At 35.0% G+C, this 24,504-nt stretch overlaps 1 protein-coding gene across 3 annotated transcripts in view; it reads right to left on the bottom strand.

Moving 5' to 3' along the window:
* Nucleotides 1-24,504, bottom strand: part of LRP1B (LDL receptor related protein 1B) — a 1,910,203-nt gene that overhangs the window by 545,299 nt on the left and 1,340,400 nt on the right. For all 3 annotated transcript variants that reach the window (XM_034954060.3, XM_034954061.3, XM_003822825.6), the window contains exon 33: nucleotides 355-495. In XM_034954060.3, the coding sequence (XP_034809951.2) occupies nucleotides 355-495 (141 nt within the window). The remainder of the gene's footprint in view (nucleotides 1-354; nucleotides 496-24,504) is intronic.

Below are 24,504 nucleotides of genomic sequence, written 5' to 3'. Positions count from 1 at the left end.
TAGTCCATTTGAAGTCCCCTAGTTCATTCAGATTCTGTGCTTAACGATGCATTGTATATATTTTGCCAGGACATATTTTCTTATTCTTGTATTTTTTTAGTCAAGAACAGGATAAGACCTCTTTGAAGACCTGACAAATTAAGACTCCTAAGGCAGGTTTGCTAATGCTTTCAAAGCTCATTATGCACCTATATTAAAGACATTTCTCCTACAGTAGTAAGCAACATTTTCCTTTTTTCTCTGTTTTTATTAGAAGCAAGAATAGAAACCTTTTATTGTTGAATTGAGGAGCTAATATAAAAAAGAGCACATTACGTATTCAAAACCTGGCACAAATTCATTAGTGTGACTTACCTTGCTGTGCTTCTTTATCATAGACTTTCATATGAACTACCCCAGAAGTCTTATTCCGTAGGATGGTGGGGTTTCTTCCGTCTCTTTTGCTGCAGGTTCCTAGCTGAGCTAAGTTTTGGTCTGCCCACCACAGTTTCTTATCTAGAAAAAGGAAAGATATTTTTTAAAGGAAAGTATAATTATCTTATTAAATAATAATAAATACGTACTAAACTATAATACTCTCTGATTTCTTTTGTTATATTTCCAAACTCTGTTTCTAAGGGAAACAGTAAAATCACTGTTACATTTAAAAATGCAGCTCGTAGTGACATTTTACTGTTCAAACTTTCCTCCTCCTCTACAGTTAGATTCTTCAATTTAACTTTTCTTTTTCTTAGAAAAGAATATATAATATTCTTATATTTTACATGACATGTAAGTATATAGATATAAACAAAAGCATATTTCAAATTAACATAAAATCAGCTTTTATTATTTACATACTTAAACATAATCATGTAGTTTTGTACTATACGTATTTGTAAATAAATGGCAAAATCTAACAAAATATCTAAACAACAATAATAAAATATACATTGTTATCCCACTTTCTATTTGTTAAAAGTGTGTAAGCTTTTGATCATGTGTGCTCTCCATTACCGGTCTCTTCACAATTGTTAACCTTCTCTATTTCTTCTAGTGACCCTTTCTCCAAAATTGTATTAATTTATACTGGTACCACCTATTGAGTGTTCATTTGATATCAGAGAATCTACAGTGTGTCACAGATAAAAAAATAGAGATCTCCCCCTCTTATTGTATTATTTCAAATTGTGAAAGCAAAACTGTAAGGAAACGATTATTGTTTCATTTTATAAAGAATCTGAGACTCTATGACGATTAAGTAACTTAATCAAATTTACATATTTCGTCTCCCTATCTGAAAAACTTGTGTTCTTTCCAAGACTCCATGAGAGGCTTTAAAACATTTAAGGCAATGCAGTAATTTAAAATAAAGTTATAATGTAAAAGGATTTGAATGATTTAGACTTATCAAGAAGAATAGAATTAATGACCACAAATTGAGACCACAAATCAATTTCTACCTAGAAGTTAAAATAAGGTTATTTAACTCTATTTGGGCAATCAAAGATATTTTTATATGTAATACCACCTCCATCTCCTTAGCTCTTTGCCCCTAGCTCACAGAGGGCTGACAGCTGATAAAAAGTCTCAAATAACTAGCCACAGCTCTTTTCTAAGATACTCAGTGAAGAGGTTTTGAATATTAAAGCTGGTGCCATGCAACACAGTTCTCTTAATTCTGGCATTCATGGGAATCAAATCCTGGCCCCCAGGTCCCTCCTGAAACTAAACCTACAAGTCACAGTGTCGAATGCCTTGCAGAACTCCCCTCAGGGAAGATACCAAGTAAAAAAGCTTCTACTCTCATAAAGGTAAAAGACATCCATGAAAGATAAACAGTCCTTCTTTGTTAAACATCACAGGAAATCAAGGATCTCCAGCTCAATGGGAAATAGTAGCACAATGAAAAATAAACACTAAGATAAACATAGGTGCACAAATAATAATTTAGAAAAAATCCTTTTAATTGCTTTAAATTATCTAATATCTAATTAACATACTCAAGAGATTCTAGTACATATACCACTCAAGAAAGTAAAAGATGCTGTAAAAAATGAACAATTACAAAAGAAGAGTCTTTAGAGATTAAAAAATCTACTAAGAAGTATTTTTCAATAGAATGATCAGAAAATATGGTAGAGGCAACCTTCCATAATATAGAGAAAAAAGACCAAAGAAACCTCAGAAAATGGTAGGAAAAAAGTAAAAAAAAGATTAGTAGAATATTTGTTTTGAAAGCCCAGTAGCATTAAACTGTACTAGGAATCACTGAATTCACTACTGCCATGCACTCACAGGGGGAAAAAAATGCCAGTTTTACTTAAAAATTACCTTAATTGATCAATAAAAAGTATTAATTTTATTAAAGCTAGGACATGACATTTTAATATTGTGTCACAAAATGAAAAGTGCATAAGGTCCTTCTGCTGCATACCAACATACAATTGCCTGGAGGGAATGTCTTATGAGATTGCTTGAACTGCAAAAAGAATTAGCTACTTTTTTCATAGAACATCATTTTATCTTTGAAGAATGACTGACAGACTATGGCTATTCAGAGTTAAATATTTAAAAGATGTTTACTCAAAAATGAATGGAATATAAAAACTGTCATATAAGAAAACTGAGATAATTTATTTTCAATGATAAAATTAAAGCTTTCAAATGAAGATTAGAGTGTTGGAAAACTTCTATCAATACCATAAGTTTGACAGCTTCCTAATACCTAAAAATGTTTCTAATGAGATTTCTGGCAATATTCATGAATGTATTTTTTTGATATGGTATAATGAAACATGTCTACACTGGGAAGATATACATAACTGAAAGAAGCAATGTTTTTCAAATGAACAACACAAGCTGAGCCAAAATCATGCATAGTAAATGATTAATTTGTAGTGAAAATTAGGCCAATACATTATATATGAGAGGAAATAAAAATTTAATGATATGCTCTTTGCTATTCACCTTTAAGAAACTAACAGGTGTTGAGTTTTGGTGTAGTTTTAAAAGAAGAATGTCCACAATCATCTGAAAAAGCTTTTAAAATAATCCTCTCTATTCTAATGCCACATATATGAACGCACACAACATCTCCTGAATCAGATATGAAAATTCAGCTGTATTATATTAAGACATTCAGAAAATTTGTAAAATATAGACCATTGCCACTGTCCTAATTGTTTTAAGAAAATATAACTATTAACATTAAAAATATAACATATAAACATTAATGTTTATTTTGTAATGTTTAAGTGAATTTGTAATAAATATTTTTTAAATTTTATCAGGTTTAATATCTAATAATATGTGGGTTATGTATAACCCACATCTAAAAAACTCTTAGGGATCTCAATAATTTTTAAGACTATAAAATGGTCCTGCAACCAAAAGTTTGAGGACGACAGTTTCAAGTGATTCACCAGCAAAAAGAATAGAAAAAATGAATATATGCATGTAACATTTCAGAACACTGTGCTTAAAAAAAATCTTTTTTAAAAGTTTGGAGATAAGAAAAAGGTAAGTCACTTACAAAGAATTACCCAGTCCTTCTTTGCAAACTACCATGCTAGACTTCTCTTCACCATTGCTAGGAACTAGAAAACAGTGAAGCAATGCCTAGGAAATTCTTAGGGGAAATTACAATCTAGGTAGAACTCTATAGTAAACTATGAATTAAGTGTAAGAAGTGTGGCCGGGCATGGTGGCTCACGCCTGTAATCCCAGCACTTTGGGAGGCCAAAGTGGGTGGATCACGAGGTCAGGAGTTCGAGACCAGCCTGACCAACATGGTGAAACCCCATCTCTACTAAAAATACAGAAATTAGCCAGGCATGGTGATGTGCGCCTGTAATCCCAGCTACTCAGGAGGCTGAGTCAGGAGAAACACTTAAACCCGGGAGTCAGAGGTTGCAGTGAGCCAAGATCGTGCCACTGCACTCCAGCCCAGGTGACAGAGCGAGACTCTGTCTCAAAAAAAAAAAAAAAAAAGTGTGTGTGTGTGTGTGGTGTGTGTCTGTCTCTCTGTGAGTGTGTGTGTGTGTGTGTGTGTGTGCGTGTAGCAGTGCAGAGGGGAGATATATATCATAAATTTACCTCCCATGAACTCTTTCTTAAACAGAAACTGAAAGTTAAGCTGGAACAAAATGAGAAAATAAGTCAAGATAATGAGAAGGAATCTAAAAAACAGGAAACTGAACAAAGCCAGATGGAAAAGGAAAGCCCCAGAATAAATGCTATGAGGCAAGCATAAAAAGCTGTCTATATTGGATCATGAGAATAGAAGACTCTGGGAGTAAGAACTCCAGGAAAAGAGAAAGAAAAAAAGGAAGGAAGAAGAAAAAAAGAAATGAAAAAAGAAAGTAAGGGAGGGAGGAAGGGAAGAAAATAGTACAACTACAACTAATAGCAGACAGCTATAAGAGATTTGTCCCTAAGAAGTAGGAGTGGCGATAGAAAGATCAGAGTAGAAGACATTGCTATTTGATAATTGATGAGTCTCTTCTGTATTATTTGTTCTGTTACTATGTGTTTATTACTTCAGAAATAAAATTTATAAAAATAGTAAAGGATAAATTATGAGCAAAATCAAAAATTAACAAGAGGAATTTTCCTGAAGTGTAGAATTGAGGGCCTACTGGGCTGGCTGTCTGACTAAAGAAAAAGGCCATTGTTAAAGTCCAAATCAAAATGTGTTCCATTTCTGTCTCCTAGGCCAAAGCCCCTCACCATGGGGACATGGGTGATTGAGTGAGGCTAAGACTATAACACTGGAGCACAGGGGTGTTTTTATTTGGACCACCCCTAACTGATTGTGCCACTCAGGAAATGAAGATGTTCCCTCCTTACTCACCCTCTCGGACCCAATGGGTCTTGAGCAGAAACTACACACATTAAAGCTAAAGAGAGCCATGGGGGTAGATGATTCTCCAAGATGTATCTCTCTGCAAATTCTCACATTTCATTCAGCTAAGTAATTTATTATGGGCCTGGGTTAAATTCATTTAAAACTGAACATTTGAACACATCTCTATGGCAAGATAATAAAAAGAAATTGTTTCTGATTGCATTATTTTTATTGCTACAGGAGACTAGAAACAAAACTTAGAAAAAAATCTTTCTTCCTTGACCACTAGAAGGTAGCCAAATGGTGGGAGACACTGTGGTTGTTTACCCTACCCTTTGGCCCTGGAGAAAACTAATTTCCACAGGCAACATATAAAATGCCAAACTCACCCTTTTGTGGCTCCCTAGACAGTAGAGATATCTATGAAACTCAGTTCTGGATCATAGTTTTGGGTGGGTAGGGCTTCTAAGAGTAGCACAAAACCACACTCTGTTCACACATAAAGTTTCTGAGCGTGATCAATTGGATTCTGATGGCATGGTACAGGGTCAGTAAATAAATGGGTAAAGGAGCAGATACAAAGAACCACGGCCTTGAAGACCATGACCAAAGGAGCTTGTGCTCATCAAGGACCATTAGGACTCAGACAACAGGCATCTCAAGAATGACCAGTGTGAATCTAAGACCCCAATTGTCCTGGAAAAATTATTCTAGGTTGTTGCAGTCATCTAAAAACTTATCTTTCATCATGCATAATTCTTGCTTAAGATTCTTCAAAGCCTCCTCATTATATACAGCTTCAAATTTTAAATTCTCTTATCAGATTGTTAAAGCCCTACAAATCAAATTTATTCCACCTACTGAGACTCCTTTCTAATTCCAGTCTTATCATCTTACAATATTCATTAATCCATTTATTCAATTAATATTGACACCTATTATTTGTAAAGTATGATTGCAGATGATGGAAAAATGACAGGAGACAAGAGTAGTAAGATCTCTGCCATTATAGACCTAATATTCTAGTAATAGAGACAGACATAGATAAATAACCAAATAGAAAAGAAATAAGTGAAGACTGCTATTAGTGCTATGAAGAAAATAGTCATGGTTCAATTCTTATTTACGATGGTTTCCATACATGTGTCTTCACATAACTCCACTATGTTCACCTTTCAGTGCACAAGTATAACCACATCCTCTGTAAAGTATTTCAGACTAGCACAGCCCACACTGATACTTCTTTCTCCCTCATTCTAAGGCTCCTCTACAGACAGAATGACATGATTTTGTCTTTAATGGTTGCTTTTCCTTATCGTTTCATTTGTACTAATTTTGACTCCTTATCCAGGGATGAAAGCTCTTGAGAGCAAGGATCCTGTCTTGTAATTCTTTATATTCTTCACAATGTTTTGCATTCTTTTGAACTTTGTTTTTGGCTGCATAATTATTACTTGGAATCACATTTGTTCATCTCACATTTTTTGTTGTTGTTGTTTCACACTGTTATTGACATGAAGATGTTAGAATCTTCAGAAATTATTGAAATTCAAACACTGCTTGCTTAAGCTGTACGTAAGCAGGGAGCTAATATAGGGTAGGGGTTAAGCTGTGTATAAGCAATGAGGAGTAAATCTACTTCATGGTTAGGGGCTAAACTGTAACTCCCACCCAAAATTCATATGCTAAATTCTTAAGTCCCAGTACTTCAGACTGAGACTGTATTTAGAGAAAGAGTCTTTAAAGAGATATTTAATAATTAAGTCTAAACAAGGCCCCATTAGGATGGGCCTTAATCCAGTGTGACTGGTTTTCTTATAGGAAGAGGACATTGGGACACAGATATGCACTGAGGAAAGGCCATGTGAAACCACAGGGAGAAGACCGTCATCTACAAATAAGGAGAGTGACCTTAGAAGAATCCCGCCCTGCCAACGCCTTGATCTCAGACCTCTCGCCTCCAGAACTACTAGAAAACCAACTTCTGTCAAGCCATCCAGTCTGTGGGACTTTGTTATGGAAGCCCTAGCAAAATAATACATTCACTAACAGAGATATTAAAGGAATTAATGGATTATTTTAATATTCATATGTTAAATATGTTAATATTGATAATTAACATAAATATAAATTGATCCTACCATACAGTCTCCAAAATCTTCTCCAAAAGAGAGAGAGAGAGAAGGAAAATAATATTTACCAAGCACTTACTAAGTTCCAGGCCCTTTGCAAGTCTCTAAATTGAGTAAATATAATTGTCTTATTTCATTGTCATAAAAGCGATATGATGTGTTAACACACACACTGTTAAAAATAAGCAAATGGAAAAGTGAAAGGTGGCCTTCCTGAAGGTCACACAGCAGGAGTATGGCATTAACTCCCAGTCAGCACTACTTGAATTTCAATGCTTTTTCCACTACACTGCCCTATTCGTAAAATAGTCTCCCATTGCACCTAATAACACTATACTACTCAGCGCAAACATAACTTGATTAATATAAATTGAATTAAAGTTTCAATCCAAATTAAAGGCAGTTGTAATACATGTTTCAATTATATTTTAGAATTATAATTATTAAATTTTTTATAATGCTTTACCTCTTAAGATGTATCATTAAAACTAATAACTTATTTTTGAAATATTCAGAGTATGTATTTTTACTGCACTATGCCAGAATTGTTGAGATCCATGACTTAAAATTAGCTTTTTCTAAAAAATTAGCCCTTCATGTCTAAAATAGAAAATATACCTAGTTACATTTGAATTCCAGATAAATGAAGAGTAGTTTACTAGGATATACAAAAAAAAGTCTTGTTATTTATTTGGAATTAAATTTTAACTGGGTGTCTTGTATTTTATCTGACCAATTTTATCTCTTCTCTCTCCTGGCAAACCAAAATTTATAAGAAAACAATAAAAAATTCATAAGGTTACACAGATGAAGAATAGGAGAGAAGACCATGGCAATAAAAAACAGAAGTGGATTGAAAGTAGATTATACCTGGTCATGAGTTAATAGATAAAATGAAAATCTAGACCTGCAATAGGAGGAGGTCAGATGCAAGTTAATTTGTACTGCAGAAGCTCAGACTAGATTAGAAATTGTGGGCCTTAAAATGTCTAAAAATAGGAAGATAGGTGCAATTGAAAATAGGAGGATTGCTTTAGTCTATTAAAAAAGTGGTTAGAATCCAGAGTACACTGCCAAGGGAGTGTCTTTCCTCAAGCCTGGTGAAAGATTAGAAATTCACCCAAAAGGATTACCCCCCAGGACACTGAGAAGAAGGATTACGTGATAATCTACATTAGAAGTTCTCAAATTTCAGCATGAATTAGAATTACCTGGAGAACTACTTAAACCGTAGATTGTTGGGCTCCACCCCAGACTGTATGATCCAGTAGTTCAAGGGTGGGGCCCAACAATTTGCATTTATGAAAAGTTCTCAGGTGATGCAGATGTGCTGATGCTGCTGGCCCAGTGGGTCTTCACCTGAGACAAACATTAGAATCACCTGGAAGACCTTTTTAAAAATGTCTGGGTGCCACCCCTAGAGATTGTCACTGAATTGTTTTGGCCTATGTCACGAACATAAGACTTTTTCAAATCTCCCACCATAATGTTCAAATAGGGTTAAGAACCACAGACCTAACTGCTAAATTAGACCTCAGTCCCCTACCCTGACTTTTGGGGAGGCTGACATCCAGGTTTCTATGCCCCATGTGAGATATTAAAAGGTTTCCCTATTGGGGGAAACTGTCTAGACCAATGCTCCGAAGAAAGAGATAATTGGAGGATTCTGCCTCCACACACACACACACACACACACACACACACACACGGCTCAGTGCAGCTATTTTTAAAGATGTTTATCATTACTTAAGGTCTCCTGCTTGAACTCAGAATTTCTGATGATCTCTTTAGGAAGATGAAGACACAGCCCGGAAACACCAGATAATTAAAGAATGACTACACCATGAGCAAGAAATCAAATTAAGTAAGCAGAAAAGAAAAACTCAGAAGAAACAGAAGCAGCAGCAAAAATAGAAAACAATACAGAATAAAATGAAAACAAATAAATATCCTCAGAGAGATTACAGAAATGATATACATGAAGCTAGAGGAGGTTATAATGAAGAAAAGGTAAAAAAAAAATTGAACTCTGAGAAATTAAAAGGAGTATAGCTGAATTTAAAATGCTGATAGAAAGTTTAAAGTTGAAAAAATCCTCAAGGAAATTTTTTTTAAGGAAGGAAATAAACAGAAAATGAAAGTTCACCCTCTAAGTTATACGATCTTAAGAGATAATTGTAAAACAAATAAAAGAAACATTTAAAAAATAATTTGACATTATTTTTCAGAACTGAAGGACATCAGTTTTTAGATTGAAACTGCCAAATAAGTTCCCAGCAAAACAGACACATGTTGTCATGAAATGCCAGAATAAAGAGAGAAAAAAAGATTCTACAAGTTTCTAGAGTGAAAGAGTAATGATCACAAGACATTATAGTATAATAGCATTGAACTTCTCAACTCCAACATATTATTGAGAAGACAAGAATGTCTGAAAAGATTTGATACCAAATTATTTCCAATCTGGATTTCCATACTCAATTAATGAAATGTAAACATAAAAGACAGCATTGTCTTGATAAATCTGCTTCACAAGCACCTTTCTCAGAAAGCTGCTGGAAGCTGTACTTCACTAAATCAAAGGAGTAAACTGGAAAAGAGTATATGATATATAGGAAATTGAGAGAGAGGCAAAAGAGAACCTTCCTGCGTGACAATGATTAGAGATCCAGGCAGGACAGCAGCAAATCTAGAGAGCAAGCTGGCATTTGGAAGCAGGAAATCAGAGAACTTCAAGAAAAATACAAGTTAAGGGGACAGCCATATTTTGAGATTCCATAGTATTAAGTCAAATAATATCTACAACTTTTAAAAAATCAACATATTTTTTAGAATATCAAAATCAATATCACCAATATCAAAAGACACCCTAGGAATTTGGGAAGGGTGGGAAGTATTCTCACTTACGACTTCACTAACTACCCCCTATATCACCCCAACAGCTCCCAAATCTCAATGTTATCCCTAAATATCCTCCTGATGTATTTAACTGTACAGTAGGTATTTCTACCTAAATACAACAAAGCCACCTCAACTTTACATTACCAAAATAAAATTTAATTTTTCCCAATTATGAGTCTTTCCCAGTAGACTTTTCTCAGCAAATGGTACCCACTCAGTCATCAGAGGCGAGGCCAGACGGTCACTGTTTTTTCCCTCTCCACCTCGATTGCTTCTCCTAGACCCCAATCTAAACCGCCCACTTAACTATTTGTCCTCATTGTCTCAGGAAAGCTTTACTTCCTCATCTTCCCCGTAGAAACTGCTTAGCTCAGGGTCTCATCACCTCTCATTCTCCTGACTGCCATTGCTAAGTGAACACTGGAGTAATCATTCTAAAATGCAAATGTGAGCATGTCCCTCTGCTGTTTAAAACTCTCCAATGGCTTCCCCCTGCCAAAGGCATGGCACAAAGGCCATCCATGATTAGATGCCTGCTTAATTTTCCATCTCCAGATCTGTGACTGCCCAAAGTGCTCTGTGTTCCAGGAATATTGAATTGCAGTCAACTTTCAATTTTCCAGGGATAGATTAACCATGTTATGTCAAAACATGGAAGAAAATAACTAAAGGCAGCATATTTGTAAGGGAAAATAATTAAAACTATTTGGAATGAGAGAAATATCTATATATGAGAGTGAATTTATTATTTATAATTATGTTGGAGCCATTACATTTTTACACTGTACCTACTGCAAATCAGGAACGCCCCTCCACCTGGACAATCAGAGGTGGATATGTTTGCTTACAGCAGTCTGTTAGTCTATTAGCTTCTCTTCTGTGTGGGAGCAGCTCTCTGCAGTTTGTCTGAAGCTCTCTGGAAAAATCTCTTTCTTGTGGCAGTGACAGAAATAGAAGTCTCTTTTCTATGCCTTTTCCTAAGATTTTTTTTTCTTAAGCAGAGAATTTGGAGGACAATGAAGGTAAGATGGAGAGCATTGAAGAACAATGCCCAGAATATGCTTTCAAGCCTTTGTGACCTTGAACTGACAGATATGGCCCTAAACTCTTTCCATTCATTGTTATATTGAGAGACTTGCCTCATGGAGAGCTGAAGGGGCAGTCTAGGGTTACACAGAGAAGAACTGGAGAATGGCAGGTAATTTAATTCCCAAGCTGATGGCTTGACTGTTGCCAGCAAACTAGTTTTGTGCAATGTGAAGGGGAGAATGACAGTGAGAGTGTGCAATGTGAAGGGGAGAATGACAGTGAGAGCGAGGAGTTAGCTGACAGAAACAAGGCAGCTCTGAATGACTGCTTGCTGGGATATTTAGAAAATAAAATGTAGAGTTCATTCAATGAAAACTGATGTTACCTACAATTATTTTCATTAGAAAAAGGAAGAAGAGGAAGAGCAGGATGGGGAAGAAGAAGGAAAGAACTACTCAGCTAACAGAGCAAACTATTTAAACATTTTAATTTAATACATTTATATTAAATATCCATCTTAAATCACAAACTGGGATTAAGTGGGTCTGAACCACATTTTATCCTTGCTCGCCTCCTATTTTCCACTACCCAGGTAATGGGTTAATATAGAGTTGATAGTATTTCTGGTTTCCAAAAGGATAAATCCCAAACATCTCTGTGCCATTTTGTGCTGGCCTCAATTTACTTCTTCTATCTGGAATATTTCCCTCCACTGCTATTCCCTCCACTCACTTCTACTCCCATTATCTGAATAATGGACACATATTTCCAGATTCAGCTCAAATGGTATCTTTATTTGGAAAGTTTACTAGTCCCCAAGAGGTAGGATTCACCTGATCCCTTATGGGTTTGTGGTCTGTGTAGAATTATATCATAGCATTCATAGTCTTAAAGGACTTTATTTATTTACATGCCTATCTTCCTGTTTAAAACAGAAGATTTTTTTTTTTTTTTTTTTTTTTTTTTTTTTTTTTGAGACAGGTTCTCATTCTGTCATTCAGGCCAGAATGAAGTAGTCCAATCAGGGCTCACTGTAGCCTCCACCTCCTGAGATCAGGCAATCCTCCTAGCTCAGCCTCCTGAAGAGCAAGGACTACAGGCATGCACCACCATGCCCAGTTAATTTCTTTTTTATTTTTTTGTGGGGTCAGGGTCTCATTATATTGCCCAGGCTTGTTTTGAACTCCTGGCCTCAAGTGATTTTCCTGCCTTGGCCTCTCAAAAAGCTGCGATTACAAGTGTGGAGCCACCACACTTGACCTAAAACATAAGATTCTTCAGGGCAGGAGATATGCCTTTATTAATTCTTTTATCTTCCACTCATACTCCAAAACCAGGCACATGGGTGATTTTCAAGGTTGGTTGAAAGTTACATTAGGTAAGGTAATGCAGTTTGGAAGCACACAAACTTGGTGTGATAATTGGCTGTGACACTTACTCTCTGGATGATCATGAGTAAGTTACTTGGACTTTAATATTAGTCCTCTAATATGTAAAATGAGAAACATTCCACCATATTAATTTAATATGTAAATTATTTAGCCAAATGGCTCAAATGGTAAGGACAATAATTGGTAGCTATATGGAATAAACAAATGAATGAGTCAACAACAACAACAAAAAAAACTAAAACTTACATATGACTACACTGATTCTGCTACATAAATAACTCGGAAAAATATTTCCACCCACTATCAATAAGAATGTGTGTGGAATTATTTATTAGTATCATGGATGGATTTGCACAACTTTTCTATAATTTTACACTACTTCTCTTGTGTCTAGGGACATACATTTTCATGGAGGCTGGTTGAGATTAATAGTGTAATTACTGTTGGTGGCAAAAAAATAATATAAATTACCTATAGTAATCACTTGCAAAGTCTCATGGCCATCCTTGTAATGCAGTGGTCTCCAGTAAAATGATATTAGAGTAGGGGCAATACAATATTAGAACCTCTCTATTTGTATAACAACCGACGTTAAGAATGTTAAAAAAATTAATCTTTATTTGACATTTACATATGCTCAGTTTAGGAAAGTAATGAATTACTTCTCTCTTTGCTAAGAAGACTCTGCTTAAGCAAAGTCTAAAGAGGGTTAGTTTAGGTGATAACCCTCCCTGTTAAAGACTTTATTGCATCCCCACAAAAGGTATATGTTGAAGCTCTATCCTCAGTGTGACTGTATTTGGAGATTGAGTCTTAAAAGAGATAATTAAGTTGAATGAGGTCATATGGGTGGATCCTAATCCAACAGGAAAGATATCCTTCTAAGAAAAAGAGACCATAGTGATGTACACACAGAAAAGACTGTGAGGACACAACAAAAAGGTGCCCATCTGCTAGCCATGGAGACCTCAGAAGAAACCAAACCTACTAACACTTTGATTTTGGATTTCTAAGCCTCCAGAGCTGTGAAAAATAATGTCTATTGTTTAAGATACCCAGCCTGTGGTATTCTGTTATGGGCCCTAGGAGACTAATATACTCCCCCATATCAACTTATTTATTCAGGGCAGGATAAAGTACTGTAGAAAATATTAACAAGAGTCTGAGACATTTTTGAGGTCCAGTCTGAGAAGCAAAACGGGAGCCACTGAGAGAAAATTCACCTTACACTGAAGCAGGAGTGTGAATATTACCTTAACAATACATTCCAATTATCTACCTCCAAATTACTTACCTGGGTCTTGGTGCCTTCCATTACCCCTGCTACCGCACTAGTCCGAGCTATCATAGTCTCTCCCATGAACTCCTAAAGTTCTCCCCAACAGAGCAATTGGCACACAGTGCTGAATACTCCTTTTAAAATCTAAACTAGGTTCTATAACTCCTCTGTTTAACCCTTCAACTGGCTATGAAAGTGAAGTACTAAGGTTTTACTATAGTGGGTACATTGTTCAGGACCTTTCTCCCTTGATCCTCCTCTTTTCTGAATGAAGCTCCTGTCACTCTAGCTATACCAGCTGAGGCATGCCAAGCACGATCTAGCTTTAAGGACTTTTTATTTGCTATTTTATCTGCTTGGTAAGCTCTTCCTTAGAAATTTTCACACGGCTGATCTTTCTTGTCATCCAGATCTATGCTCAAAGAGCATCTTCTCAGGAAAAGCCTCTGGGAAGCTATCTTATTTTATTTCACACCATTTTTCTCTGTCTGACATTTTTGTATATATTTATGCATTTACTATCTTCCTCAACCAAATGCAACCTCCATGAAGGCGGGGATTAGAGTGGCCTTTTTCACCTCTATCTTCAGCTCCCTGCAAAGGTATAACATAGATATATAATGATGAATTACTGCTCAATATTCTGGTGGAAATTCTGGTCTGGAAAAAATTGGGGCTAATACTGAATACACCCCATATTTAGTCACTCTGGTGCCCAGGGCATGCTTTGGGCAAAAACAGCTATGTGTAAATGACAGAGAGATAAAAAATTGAAAAGCTGACCACTTAGAATTATTATCTGCCAGAGCCTGGGCAGCTGTTTCATGGATTTTTCTCTTTAGTTTCATTTTTATATCCTTAAGTAAGTGTGACACTGGAGAACAGAACTTCCTCACTTTTTCCTCAAGTACCAACGGCACTTTGAGCTGCTGACATTGAGTTTCAGCAGTAAACCTGGAGCAGACTTGTACTGCTCCTTCTATGTCAGCCTTGGTAAATGGGGACATTTCTGAGTTTGGGTGCAAGCCTTCTACTAGGTAGTGAGGCCCGTCTGGAAGAGGGAGCACCTGAAGGTCAGAGATTAAGATTTCCTTCAGGATGTAGCCTTGGTTTCCTCTTGGAGATTGTAAACAATGGGAAGATCAATTTTAAATCAAAGTAAGCAATTTTAATCACCCTGCAAAATCTCTGAGGCAAGTTACCTTAAGAAAAGATTGGGCCAAGGCAATGGCTCACACCTGTAATCCCAGAACTTTGGGAGGCCAAGACAGGAGGATCACTTGAGCCCATAAGTTTGAGACCAGCCTAGGCAAAATAGCAAGACACTGTCTCTACAAAATTTTTTTTTTTTTTTAATTATCTGGGCTTGGTCAGGCACAGTGGCTCATGCCTGTAATCCCAGGACTTTGGGAGGCCGAGGAGGGTGGATCCTGAGGTCAAGAGATCGAGACCATCCTGGCCAACATGGTGAAACCCTATCTCTACTAAAAATACAAAAATTAGCTGGGCATAGTGGTGCACGCCTGTAGTCCCAGCTACTCGGGAGGCTGAGGCAGGAGAATCGTTTGAACCCAGGAGGCAGAGGTTACAGTGAGCCAAGATTGCACCACTGCACTCCAGCCTGGTGACAGAGTGAGACCCTGTCTCTAAAAAAATTAAAAATTAAATTAAATTAAAAAGAAAAGAGAAGATTGGACTTTCCAGCATTCTAGGCAGGTTGTGACTTGGAATCAAAGTAATGTGAATATTAATGAATATGATGTTATTTTGTCCTGATAGAATGGCAATCTCTGCACTCTCTGGTTATACCTCTTTAAATTCAACCAAGTGCTATGTCTATATTTTTTAGTAATTTTTTAATAACTTCTAGCCATTTCCAAAGGGGCCAGAAGGAGCCATAATAGACAATGAGTCAGTCAGAACCAACTATTCATAATTTTTTACTGCTAAGTTTCTGAGAGCTGCCTTGTACCAGATTGCCTTGTATCAGACCTTCCAGGTCTCTCTCTATGAACATAGCCATAGAAGGGAATCAGGATATGCCTCCCAAAACATGCCACTTTGGTAAAAGAATTATTTTGAGCTGAAGGCAATTGAGAATCGGCAAATGAAAGAAGAATTCTTTGCCTTCCTTTTTTCTACCTGAAAGTAGGGCGTAAATTTCCCTTTCTGAAGGTGATATAAATTTCCCTTGTGTAGGTGTTCTCTCTCCCATACCAGGAAAAGGAGAATGACTCATTCCCTGACAGTAGGCACTGAGATGAGTGTGCATAAACAAACTTTACTAAAATAACCCTTATCTTCCATTAATTCCCCCCATATATTTCCCACTCGCTTTCCCACAGTGGTCATCCTTTGAAGCCCAAACCCCCTTCCCTTTGTTAAAATGGTATTTAAGCCACAAGTCTCACTACTTCTTTGATATTTCCTTCTTTTCTGTGAATTCTATACACATAAAATATTAATAAATATCGTATGCCTTTTCTCCTGTCAATCTATCCTTTGTTAGTTTAATTCATAAGCCACCAGACATTGAACCTAAGAGGGTAGAGGAAAAGTTTTCCCTCCCTGACACCATTCTGTAATTTCCCATCTTAGATTTTGTTGACAATCCTGTTTTATCTTCGGGTCATACGTATTTTTATACAAGACACTTTTGCTCATTATTTGAGATAACCAGAATAAGACACACTGCTCCCGGTAACTAAATTCCATATATAATTGTGCCTAGGAAATATTAACTTCAGTAGACCTTGTTCTAAATATATCTTTATTATTGTGTTCAGATTTTGGTTTTCAGTTCTTGGAGGAATCTAAAAAATGAGAAACGGTCTTAGAAGATGGCAGTCATGATGGAGAAGTTTCTGAAAATCGTAACATTCTGAATTTAAAAAGAAAAAATTAAGGAAGAAGAACCAGATATTTCTCTAGATATTTCAAGTCTAACCAGGTATTTCAAGTGGAGAGAGAGTAAGGAGGAATAGTAGTGATTTCATTAAGTGACAGAATATTTATAGTAACCCAGAGAGCAAAAGAGGATTGATGTAAAGCCTTAAAAATGTGTAAAATATTTGACCTAGAAATGCTACATCTATCATTGTATCCAAGCTCTGAAAATAACTAGTTTTATGAAAGGTAATTACAATATCTATAATTTCCAAAATAAAGGAAAATAACTGTGTACATATAGGTAATTATTTAAATAAAATATCTATAAGCATACAGTATAGTAGTACGTAAACATTAAAATGATATTGTAGAAACGTTCACTGACCTGAAAACTAATGATTATAACAAATTAAAAGTGAAAGGCAGTTTATATATATTTTTGAAATGACATAAATTTTAGCCATTTTAAGTAAGGCTTTAAACTTTTTTTATTGTAGAATTATAGTTCTACAATAAAAGTTTCTGATATCTTTAAATGTTAGTATTTTGCCATTTTTTATAATTTACTACATTAGCATTAATGTTATATGACTTCGACTTTGATTTTGATTAATCTAAATCCTTTTACAGTGTACTTCTTAAACAACTTTTTAAATATCAGATGAGAATATACAAACTAGCACTTTAATCTGGTTTGAGCACACTATATATTATCACAATATTTTAAAAACTACTTCAAATGGCTGCTCTTATCTTAGATAATTTACTATTCTGTCCTTATTATTAAAATATGAACATGTTGCTGTCACTACTACCCAACTCCTGACACTCCCAAATAAATAATACTGTAAAATTTACTGACTAGAAATATATATGTGGGTGTAAATATATTACTAAGCAAAAGGTTAAAGTATGAATGTTGTCACAAATGAATGATCTTTAGTGTTCTCATTTGCCATGTCCCTATCTTTCACAAATAATTTGATATGATATATTCACTTAAAAATAAAAACATGTAAAACCTCCACATTATAGCTTATTTCATGGGAAAAAGTTGCCTATTTCAATAATCATTTACCAAAATATTATGTCATAGCAACTCAGCACTTTAAATTGCACAGGAAACCTGCTAGCTGGAAGCGTACTCTTGAATCAGAAAATGAAAATAAAAATGTAGTTTATAAAGTGAGTATCGTCCTATAATTTTTTATTTTATAGTTTATTTCACCATGAATGTTATGTTTTATATGTAAATTATAAAATAAACAAAAACATACCTGGCCATTTTTTAAAAACTCTGAAAGAACGTTATGTTATCATTTCATTGAACCCTTATGCTTATACCTGGAAATCTACTAGTTGTGTTCTCAGTACATTAGAAATAAATCACAATATAATGTTTCTGAATAGGAAATATAATTCTGAATTTGAAGATACATACGGTCCTCATTATATTTGGAATTCAAAGATAAATAGTCATCTTAACGATTTAAAAATTGTTTTAAAGATAGGGCAGTAAATTATTTGGAAATATCATTTTGGTTATATGGATAATCACAATATATATAATTTCCAAGAAAAGGAAAATAATTTAAATGTGAATACATAGGTAATTACCTAGCTAAAATATCAGACAGGCACACAGTGAAATACACCAAGTATTCTTCAACTTTCACTAGATCTCTCATAAACAGAATTCTTCATAAAACATCTTGATGGTAAAATAAAATATGAGAAAAAAATATATGAAATGCCAATATTTAATTTGCATAGAAATGACTTGGAGGCATATTAGCTATTTAAAAACACACACACACACACACACATATTTCAAGGGAGCTGCCCAGATGAATTTCCAAAGCATAGAATATGGCTAAATAACGTTGAAATTTTACTCACATGGTATTTGTTATATAGCCACTTTCTTTTTTTTTTTTTGAGACAGAGTTTCGCTCTTGTTGCCCAGGCTGGAGTGCAATGGTACAATCTCGGCTCACCACAACCTCCGCCTCCTGGGTTCAAGCGCTTCTCCTGCCTCAGCCTCCTAAGTAGCTGGTATTACAGGCATGAGCCACTACGCCCAGCTAATTTTGTATTTTTAGTAGAGACGGGGTTTCTCCATGTTGGTCAGGCTGGTCTCAAACTCCCAACCTAAGGTGATCCACCCACCTCGGCCTCCCAAAGCACTGGGATTACAGGCATGAGCAACCGCACCCAGCCGGCCACTTTCTATAACTATGGAGCTTTTATATATTCTACTGTTCCTCTAATGGAACTATAAGAAATAGTTTTCAATTTTTATTCTTACTGCATTTCACCAGCACTGGCTGAGGGAATTCCCTGATCTGTCTTTAGCCAAAAAGGGGGATAAAAATGATTTGGTTGAACTTGCTGGGACATTTGGGCCAATTCTTTGTGCTCCTAGCTTTCTGAGCTATGACCAGAGAAAGGAAGCTCCAAGTTTGAACTCTAGGCATCATAATGAGGTCCTACTGTAGCCAAAAGGCTAGTAGCAGATGTAGAATAAGTCTGAGGTCTGTGAATCACGGGGCCAAGGAAGCATGTGATTGAGGAATTCTACATGGTGTCAGCCTTCATAGTTCCAAAGGGCGATGGCAAGGATGGGGAAGATAAGTTTTACCCAGCAACTGAAGTCTTCAGGGAGGAAGAAAGTGTGTTTGGTGAAAACCTCTTGGGTATTTTTTCTGCATTCATTATTACTTTTTAATGTTGTGTACCATTTATTAATACATTAAAATGTATGGGAAAAATCAAAAAAAAAATAAAAAATAAAAAAAAATAAAAGTCTTATATATTTCTCAATTAAAGACAATACTAGAGATAATGAGATCAAATACATCCTTAAGAGAAAAAATGATTTTTTTAAATCTAATTTCTTAGTGGTCCTCACCAAGCCACAAGTATTATTTGTCTTACTATTATACTAACTAAAGAGCCTTCTTGTAAAGGTTCTGTGTCACCTACCTGTCTTTCTAAATCTCATCACATAGCTTTAGACAATGCACTTATCTCTATGGTAAGATAACAGAATCTTTTTTTCCTCTCATCTATAATCTTATTAGGAGTCAACTCAGCACAAAATAATCTCATCATTGGCCTTCTGAGTACTGTTCATTTTTGATATATCTATATAAAAACTACGAACAATAACACCCACAATTAAAAACCTTAAAGCATAGTATTTTTAAAATGTGCACATAGTTATGAGCTCTTCTTTTATCCTAGACTACTCAGAATATTTCTTGAATGGCTATAGTTTAAATATGGAACAATATTAATCAGAATTAAATTGATACAGATGTCTATTTCAAATTTGTAATGTTTAATACTTTTCTTACACCATATCAGATAATGCTGATACTGATTATGAAAAGAGAGAAAAACAAGTCTAAACACAATGATATTCAGGCACTCATTATTTTTAAAATATATCTAAATCTAGGTATGTATAGCCCCCAAAATTTCTATAACAAGAGGCCATCTACCTAAGTCTAGATTGGGCTGAATAAAATTGCTGAGTAAAAAGGGCTTCTATCTGATTAAGTTCAGTTTAAGAGAATTAAAATCGCCAGATGAGGACACAATTCCAAGATATCCACTACATTCCAACATGAGATAATACCTGGAGTATATGAGCAGACTTCAGGAGTAATCTCTTCAGTTATCTTGATTTATTCTTATATTCTTACTTTAATTAAAATGCTGCTGTGATTCTATTAACTCAAACATCTTTTATTAATATAAAACACTCTGTTATTTTCCACTCTAAACATTGTACTACTTCTTTTTTAAATAAAGAAGAGACATAGGGGCAATATGTAACAATTATGTCCCTGCTCTATATCTATCTATCTATCTATCTATCTATCTATCTATCTATCTATCTATCTATGTCTATCTATCTATCTATGTACATACACACATTTTCAAATTCGTTCATTTTTAAATAATATAAATAGTGAACAATGTATTTTTCCCTGAAAATGATTCCAGATAAAGTTAAAATTTAGCAGTTTACAAAGAAGAAACAATCACTATTTAATGCTTTTAAGTATGAAATAGCTGATATGGTTTAATTATTCCATTTATGTTAATAAGACCATTTTCTGATCATCAATTATAATCTGGTTACAAAAATAGTAGTATGATATACTTTGAGATTGTTGTATTTATCCATTGTGCTAAGTAATTAGCATTAAGAGGAGCAATCTGTTGGAACATAGTATTTTAAAGTGACAAAAATTGCTGGACGAGTATCACATATAGTCCTTTGGAGATTTCACATAGTACTTTTCATGTAAATTTTGATAGGCAATTACTTTTCATTAATGGTGGTTTGAGTACTTAGAGAAGACAACTATGTACTGTACTTAGTGCTGGGCAAATTGCCTGGATATACTTCATATATTGCTGTTACTTTAATGAATAGTGTTATGGCAATTAGAAGACTGATGGCTTAGAACATTTAGGTAGATGTATTTGAAGTTCCTTGAACTAAGTGACATTGCTCAGTGCGCACTGCAAAGTAACTTATCTCTTTTGAAAAGTATGATTTGAAAGCTGAATCACTTAAGATATTTAGCATAATTATAGTGCATTTAAAATAACCTGGATTGTATATATCAAATTACAGATGAAAGTGCAATACAAGTGTAACAATTAATCGCTAGATCTTTCACTGAAAAGTGGTTGTAAACACAATATTTAAGTAAATAGAATACCATTAAATCTTTTAAAATGATTTGTTATTTGTCGTGCTTCTCTTTATTTGTATTATCTTAAGTAGGACATTCTCACAAAAGTCAGGTATAAATATTATAATAATTATATGAATACCTAATATAATTGTACTGATGATTATTCATTTATCTAAGAAACTTAATGTTTCAATCCCTGAGACAGGCAGCAGCTGGGATTATTTTTCTAAATTATTTTAAAGATTTAATTAAGAGAACTATTCTCAAGCATTATAGTCCATATTCCGTGAATGCTTTCTACTGAGTAATATTTCATAAATACATGATCTCAGAAAACTGGTGTCTAGAGATAATTCTTCCCCCCAAAACCCAATCTTCTTTTAAAGAAGGTAAGTTACCAATTTCTCCACAGCTAGATAATTTTAACTGCTATATTCCATAAACATAAATAATTCACGCTTTAATTTTAGAATATTTGAAATTGAAACAACAAACTTCTTCAAAGTTTGTTCTAAGTAACTATAATTATTTTATTTATATGACTGTATATAGTTTATTATTTCTATAAACATTAACTATAACAGCTTGAAATATTTACTAGAAATTTCTCTTATTAAAATGGATAATCATTAATAGTAACATTGGGTATAATAAATTGGAAATAAAGCAAAACACATGAAGCAGAACTAATTCCTTAATCATTAATAATCTTATACACATGAAAGATACAAGCTTTCAATAAATGTTATAGATTACTATTTTTTGCTCATTGTAAATGTATGCATAAATTAATTATGTAATCTATTTCAGTATAGTACTTTAATGGCAGCAGTGAAACCACATGAAACATAAGCTATTTTTTAACTAGAATAAAGGTTCTGTAGAGAGGGAAATAAGTTCTATACCTAACGCACTTAAAAAAGAAAAAAATAAGCCTCTCCTTCTAAATGCAAAGGTGCTTAAAAATATGACAAAATAGTCAATTTGCATTTCCTGTTTTCGCTTCCTTATGTGTTCTTCCCGCAGGTACCTGAATGACTCACTCCAGACTTCCTTCAGATTTTTGCTCAACTGTCACGTCTCAGTGAGAACTGCCGTATCTTCTCTACTTAAAATTCTAATTTTTCAGGCTTCTTCCTCCTAACCCAACTCTACACTCCCTAATCATATGCCCTGCTTGAATCTTCTCCATTAGTATCTTTCACCATCTGATAAACTTGATTTGTTTATTTGCTTATATGCTATTTTCCCCCACTGGGAATATAAGCTACCTAAGGACAGGGAATTGTTACCTGTTTTATACTCTGCTGTTTTCCTAGAACCTAAGTAGTGACTGGCTCATGATAGTCACTTGATAAATTGTTGAATCAGTAAACAAATCAAAATTAAAGCAAATAAATAAATTATCAGTATTATAACAGTACATAAATATAAAAATGAAGAAAATCCTGACTCTTGATTAAATTACATTTAAAAGAAAAAAATAAACAGAAAAGAAGGATATTCTCTTCCTACCCTTCTTTGCCCACTTTACAAGAAACTTTTATACCATCAGGTTTTATAAACACCAAACGCTCTCTTTCATTTATTTTTTAAGGATTTTTTTGTTAACCAAAATTTGTAATGATGGGCCCAGAGTCACAGTATCAGGCCTCATAGAGGCAATTGGCTATGAAGGTTAGAAGGGGTATTTTTTGTACAGTGCAGGTTTCTCAGCCCCAGCACTATCGGCATTTTACCACAAATAGTTCCTTGTTATGGGGGCTGTCCTGTCCTGTGCCTTGTAGGATATTTACCAGCATCATATTGTCAACCTGCTAGATGACAGTAGCAACCCCCTTTTCCCTGCACAGTTAGTATTGTTTAAAATGTCTTCAGACATTGCCAAATGTCTCCTGGTGAGCAAAATCTCCTGGAGCTGAGCATCACTGGTGTATTGGGAAGAACTCTGGCTTTGGAAATAGACAGACTTACGTTAGAGACCCAGTTTTGACCGTGATCAATCCAGTTTTCAGAGGTAATACAGTCGCATTATCTCCATCACACAGTTACTATGTCTATTAGCACTAATGTGTGTAAGTTATCCAGAACAAAGTAGATGCTCTGTAAATAACAGTTACTGATATAAATTCTGCATCACAGTGGTTAAAAAATATATAATTAATTTATACATATTAAAGTTTTTTTAAATAAACGCATATATATGATAAAAGCTGGAGCAGTCTATACAGACTTTTAAAACATATTTGCAATTAAAATACATTTTAAAAGTAACACAAATTAATATACAGTCTTACTTCTGCTATGAACTGAATTATGTCCCCCTTCCCAACCCAATTCACATGTTGAAGCCCTAAGGAGATGGGGCCTTTGGAAGGTAATTAGTTTTAGATGAGGTCATGAATATGAGGCCATCATGATGGGATTAGTAGAGACACCAGAATGCTTGCTTTCCTTCTCCTTCTTGATGTGTAAGAACCCGTCAAGAAGGCTATAAAGCAGGAAGAGAGCCCTCACCAGGAACCAAATTCACCTGCACCTTGACTTTGGACTTTCCAGCCTCCAGAGCTCGAAAAAATACCTTTCTGTTGTTTAATCTACCCAGTTTATGGTACTTCGTTAAGGCAGCCCAAGCTGTCTAACACAATTCCATTTTTAATTCCTGCATAATATTTCACTGTTACAGATATTCTATGATTCATTTGGCTAGTCCTTTATAATGCAGATGTAGATTTTTCCCCAGACTTATGCAATTACAAATACCACTGCAAAGGACAATGTTTGCATATATCTCAGTGCATATATAACTTAGTACATCTATAGGACAGATTCCTAGAAGAAATGCAGGCTTTCAAATCTAAACATCATGGATTAAAAAGTTTGCTGCAGACGAAGAGGTTCCAAGATGGCCAAATAGGAACAGCTCGAGTCTACAGCTCCCAGCCTGAGTGACGCAGAAGACGGGTGATTTCTGCATTTCCAACTGAGGTACCAGGTTCATCTCACTGGGGCTTGTCGGACAGTGGGTGCAGGACAGTGGGTGCAGCCCACCGAGCATGAGCTGAAGCAGGGTGAGGCATTGCCTCAGCCAGGAAACTGAAGGAGTCAGGGAATTCCCAAATGTCCATCAATGATAGACTAGATTAAGAAAATGTGGCACATATACACCATGGAATACTATATTGCCATAAAAAAGGATGAGTTCATGTCCTTTGTAGGGACATGGATGAAGCTGAAAACCATCATTCTCAGCAAACTATCACAGGGACAAAATACCAAACACCGCATGTTCTCACTCATAGGTGGGAATTGAACAGTGAGAACACTTGGACACAGG

The sequence above is a fragment of the Pan paniscus genome, chromosome 13 (genome assembly GCF_029289425.2).
Source record: "Pan paniscus chromosome 13, NHGRI_mPanPan1-v2.0_pri, whole genome shotgun sequence".
Taxonomy (NCBI): Eukaryota; Metazoa; Chordata; class Mammalia; order Primates; family Hominidae; genus Pan; species Pan paniscus.
The sequence above is the reverse complement of the archived record's forward strand: the minus strand, read 5'-3'. Positions and strand labels throughout refer to the sequence as shown.